This window comes from Anoplopoma fimbria, chromosome 18, assembly GCF_027596085.1.
Source record: "Anoplopoma fimbria isolate UVic2021 breed Golden Eagle Sablefish chromosome 18, Afim_UVic_2022, whole genome shotgun sequence".
Lineage (NCBI taxonomy): Eukaryota > Metazoa > Chordata > Actinopteri > Perciformes > Anoplopomatidae > Anoplopoma > Anoplopoma fimbria.
Window position 1 is genome coordinate 2,028,285 of NC_072466.1, and position 5,424 is coordinate 2,033,708.

Here is a 5,424-nt window from a genome sequence, read left to right on the forward strand (position 1 = left end):
AGTTGTTAAAAAAAAGCTGATTCTGATGTTTGCATATTTACATTTTAGTGTTTCGGTCAAACAAATTAATATAAATTTCAATAAGAGACCAGAATTATTATTATTATTATTATTATTATTATTATTATTATTATTATTATTATTATTATTATTATTATTATTATTATTATTATTATTACTGATATTGTGGATAAAACAAACATTTACATCACAGAGCACTGAGATAAAACATATGAAAAATATAAGACACAAATATATAATATAATATAATATAATCCAACATAAAATCAAATTCTATAAAATAACATATAATATAGTAAAATAAAATGATCTAAAAAAAAAAAAATATATAATAAAATAAAATATTATTATATAAAAATATAATAAAAAAATAATAAATATAATATAATATAATATAATATAATATAATATGTTTATTTATTTGTTCAGCAGTTACCAGGACAACGCCCGATGTGTTTCTGTAATGTAGAATATTTGTAACGCATCATGGGTGGATTATGAGACAACAGTTGTCTAGACACAGACATACAGAAGACGTCTTTATGTAGTTGTTTTGTGTCTATTTGTAGTTCTTTGGTCTTTTTATAGGTATTTTTTGTCTGTTATGCCTCTCTTTGTAGTTATTTTGCATCTCCTTGTAGTTGTTTTTGTCCTTTTTAGTTATTTTGTCTCTGTTTTGCTTTTCTCTGTAGTTGTTTTGCCTGTCTTTATAGCTTTTGTATGTCTCTTTGTGCCCTTCTGTGTCTCTTTATTGTACATTTGTATCCTTTTGTGTCTCTGTAGTTGTTTTGTGTCTCTGTAGTTGTTTTGTCTCTCTGTAGTTGTTTTGTGTCTCTCTGTAGTTGTTGTGTGTCTCTCTGTAGTTGTTTTGTGTCTCTCTGTAGTTGTTTTGTGTCTCTGTAGTTGTTGTGTGTCTCTCTGTAGTTGTTTGTGTCTCTCTGTAGTTGTTTTGTGTCTCTCTGTAGTTGTTTTGTGTCTCTCTGTAGTTGTTTTGTCTCTCTGTAGTTGTTTTGTCTCTCTGTAGTTGTTTTGGTGTCTGTAGTTGTTTTGTCTCTCTGTAGTTGTTGTGTGTCTCTCTGTAGTTGTTTTGTGTCTCTCTGTAGTTGTTTTGTGTCTCTCTGTAGTTGTTTTAGTCTCTTCATAGTCTTATTTCTGTTTGTAATAATGTTTTGCCCTTTTGTTTCTCTGTTTATTTGTTTTATGACTCGTTCTGTCTCTTCCTGGTTGGTTTGTGTCTCTTTGAGTGATATTTTATTGGTGAAGGTCAGTGGGGCCCCTGACACTTTGGGCCCCTGAGCTTGTGTCCAGTTGGCCCTTTCAGTAATCCATCCATGATACAAACACTCTGCTTAGCTTTAAAAGAACCAGCAGGTGGCAGTAAAAGACCAGGAATACAAAACACTCCTCTTCAGGAAGTCTTCCCATCTTACTGAGCATGCTCAGTTCTACCCAGACTGGGCTTGTTGCTGCATGTGTGTAAATGTTTAACTGTAGTGTTTGTGTTCAGACTTTAGTCCCTCAGGAGCCTCACACTTGTGCAGAATGGTGAGTTTCACTTCATTACGTTTAAACTCGACTGCATTTAAAGCAGATAAACAGAAGAAGACTTGGTGGTTTAAAGTGCAGGTTTGTTTCCTGTGATGTCCAGACTCTAGAAAGTAAGAAAAGACTGCAGGTTCTCATAGAAAGGTTTCATCTTTACACCATAAAGTGATCTGTCTACTGTGGTTAATAGACAATAATAAGCCTCGTGCTTTTAGAAATGATGTGAATGTTGTTTGAAAAAGCAATAAACACTAAACATTATTTATTCCTGGATGTTTTCAGCTGCTGCAGATTCTTAACACAGAAAACTAAACTATTCTCAAGTGTCTCATGAGCCATTTAACCACCTGTACTGCTGCATAATACGCATAAAAAATGAATTAAACCTTGTTCTGTTACCATTTACAGGCCATTTATAAAATAAATATGTAATTGAGTTTGAGTCCTGAAACTGTAGCTTCTTTAAAGTCCTAAAAGTTTAATTTTCTCAGCAGAGTCTGTCACGTCAATAAGTTTTATCATTTCTATGTGGCTTTTCTTTATTTATGAGAATCACTATGTCTTCTTACTTCCTTGAAATCTTTCATCGTGAATTTATGTCAATTTCAGTGGAAAACTGGTTAAAAAAACTGAATGAAATGGGACTTTTAAACGATTAATTGTGATGATTATTAGATATGATTATTGAAGTTAGTTCACACATGGAAATAAATGTAAAGTAATGTCATGTTCACTCCGCCTCTCTGGAACACTGAGAGCCCCCCCATGCAGGAGGTCAGAGGTCATGCTTGTGTTTGGTTAAACACAGTGATCCTGTTAAAGATCTGAATGGACCACACACACACACACACACACACACACACACACACACACACACACACACACACACACACACACACACACACACACACACACATTAAAGTGAAACCGCATTGTGATGATAATCTCTAAAGTAAAAGTCCTGCATTAAAAAACTTACTGAAGTAAAATGACTGAAGTAATATCACCTAAATGTACTTAAAGTAAAAGTACTGATAGTGCAGTAAAATGTTCCCTGTCAGTGTTTTACAATAATATCTTGTTATTATTTCTGCTGCATTAATGTGTACGTATTATGTAATGTGTATTTTTTTAACTCCTTAATATATCTTGTTGTTAAGCCTAATCTACATTAATGCATTTTATTCTATGAGATCATCATGTTTAATAAATAATAAATAATAAGATAAGCTCCATTTTTGTGTTACAAGTTGATGATGGACAACAAAAAACATGACAAATGATGAATATATATCAAAGGTAAATAAATGTGTTTACAGCTTAAAGTGGCTTTTTCTCTCTATTATAGTTTTTACATTTTAAGTTATAGGCCCAATGTGTTTTATTTATTCATAAATAAACATATGAACAAAAAATGAACAAAGAACCAGGACATGTTTATTTTTAAGAATTATGTGAATGATATAAATAAAAACAAATAAAACCTTTTCTTTTTTTTCTCCCAGACTTCAGCAGGAGGAGGGTCGACTCTGGAGGTCCACGCGGTCCGGTTTGGTCCGGGTCAGGAGCTGATGGGGTCTCTACAGGCGTTCGTGGAGGAGAGGCGACTCCGAGCGCCGTTCATCATCACCTGTGTGGGAAGCGTTACCAAGGCAACGCTCCGGCTGGCCAACGCCACAGCAACAAACACAAACGAGGTACCTGAGATTCATCCAGCTTCAGTTTTCAGACTTTCTCTGCTTTAACTTTTGTCTTTGTTTGTCTTTTTTCTGACTTGTGTTTTAAAGACAGGAACCCAAAATAGTGAGTAAAATCACACAAGCGCCTAAAAAATTTTTCAAATCTTTGGTGATGATTATTAAAAAAATATCTCAAATATTGTTTCACTATTTAAACACACTATTTCTTTTTACGTTTTATTTAAAGTCTATTTATGTCGTTTTCTAAATCACTTAATATTTTATTAATTTGTATTTGTATTTCTTTTATTTAAAGAAATAAAATAAAATACGGTCTAGAGACAGCAGTAAAATAAGTCCAGTTTTTCATAAAATTCCCATATTTTGAATTATTCATTATTGAATTAGAAAATTACACAAAGTTACGCTTAGAAATATGAAAAACATATATAGTACACAGTAGTGGAAGAAGAACTCTGTTACAAGTAAAAATCCTATATCCAAAAAATATCCTGTAAATAAAGTTTTGTTCCTGTAAATAAAAGTAAGTTACTGTAAATAAAGTAATCTAACTATATAAATAAAATGATGTTGCTAATAATAAAGTCATGTTAATATAAATAAAATACATTTTATGTCATAAAATGATGTTAATATGAAAAATTATAAAGTAATTTGACTAAAAATAAAGTTATTTGACTATAAATACAATTGTGTTGATATAAATAAAGTGATGTTGCTTTAAATAAAGTTGGGACTAAAACATTTTCTGACTATAAGTAAAGTTATGTAACTGTATAAATAAAGTTATATTAATGGTGTTAAATAATCCAGAGGGTTTCACCTTCTCCCTCAGGTGATCCACCTCAGCGGGCGGTTCGAGATCGTCTCTCTGGTCGGCACTCTGAACCGAGACGCCCACGTCCACATCTGTCTGTCGGACGGCGAGGGCCGGACGGTCGGGGGTCACGTGATCGGAGACCTGGAGGTGTTCACCACGGCCGAGGTGGTCGTCGGCAACGCGGTGGACCTGCAGTTCACCAGAGAGATGGACGATCGGACGGGTTTCCCCGAGCTCGTGGTTCAAACGCACAAATCTGACAGTTGAAGGAGTAAAAACAGGTTCAACAGAAACAGTTGCTGTCGTTTATTATGTGGGAAAGATTATATTTATATCATGTTGTAAAAGGTTTCCACTGGGAGAAATAAAAGAACAGACCGACCATAGCGTAAAAGTACTTCACAACAAGTAAAAGTAATTTCAAATCTTACTTATCGTTTTCCAAGATGGCTCTGATGTTTACATGCACATGAATTTATTGAAATATAAAAGTCCTCAGAGATTCCTGCAGAATTCAAATACATCGGCATAACTGTCCGAAAATACGTGAACATAAATGGAATTGGTGACGAGAGGTGCCTGCGCAGAGCCCAAAGGATATTAAAAGACTAGAGATACAGAAGAATCAGCTGACGTATCACCAGACTACAGCAGCAGTGTTTTGTTTTTCTTGTGTAGCATTAAGGGACTACAACTCGTATTTCTGTGTTGCAAAATGACAATAAACAATAAACAAACATAGATAAACTCCTTTCGGCTGCATTCTCCTGTAACTTTTGGGGGATTTTGGTCGGAGGGCTGCAGGTTTAGCATCTCTGTGATCGATGGCGACTGTCAAAAGATGTGTTTTAAACCGTATTGAGCTTGTTTTGATGATATTTTACGTCTTGCAGAAGATATTTTCTGAATCTGCTCTGGTTTATTTTCAGAGTAGAAGTGCACAAAGTAATGGTGCATCAAACAGCCAATGTATGATGTAGATGTTGCATGTTTTGGCTGTGCAGAGAGACTGATTAAAACATCATCTTTAGTGTGAGTTAACACAACATCCAAGATGAAAAGCTCCTCTTTGAGCATCTTCAGGGGATGCGGTTGGTCTTGAGCTCCAGCAGCCAATGGCAGCGGCTCCGCGGGGGTCGCAGCTTTCTGCTAATAGATGTTAAACTGAGCAGCGGCCTTTCAGAGCCTCTGACCCCCCTGGTTGTGACAAGACAAAGCGTGAAACCCCCCCGAAGGATTAGCTAAGACCTCGGCTCGGTCACGGCCGCCGCCGCGAAGAAAGGAAGAGCTCCGCTGGCCGTGTGGCGGCGGGTCGGAGGGAGGAGAGAGGGGAACGGT

General features: G+C 35.4%; 1 protein-coding gene across 2 annotated transcripts; it reads left to right on the forward strand.

Annotated features, from left to right (window-relative positions):
* Window positions 1–1,476: 1,476 nt before the first annotated feature.
* Window positions 1,477–4,834, forward strand: LOC129107460 (bifunctional protein GlmU-like). Of its 2 annotated transcripts, none has more exons than XM_054618952.1 (3): window positions 1,477–1,566; window positions 3,072–3,263; window positions 4,102–4,834. In XM_054618952.1, exons 1-3 carry the CDS (start codon window positions 1,564–1,566, stop codon window positions 4,351–4,353), a joined length of 447 nt encoding a protein of 148 aa, XP_054474927.1. In that variant the 5' UTR covers window positions 1,477–1,563; the 3' UTR covers window positions 4,354–4,834. The 2 variants fall into 2 exon arrangements, with proteins under 2 accessions (XP_054474927.1, XP_054474928.1); XM_054618953.1 differs by lacking the exon at window positions 1,477–1,566 and adding an exon at window positions 1,587–1,679.
* The last annotated feature ends 590 nt before the right edge of the window (window positions 4,835–5,424 follow it).

Bases quoted from the DNA above. Each gene is read 5' to 3' on its own strand.
- LOC129107460 (XM_054618952.1), top strand. The intron at 3,264-4,101 runs GTACCTGAGATT...CTTCTCCCTCAG, and splicing joins CAGCAACAAACACAAACGAG to GTGATCCACCTCAGCGGGCG.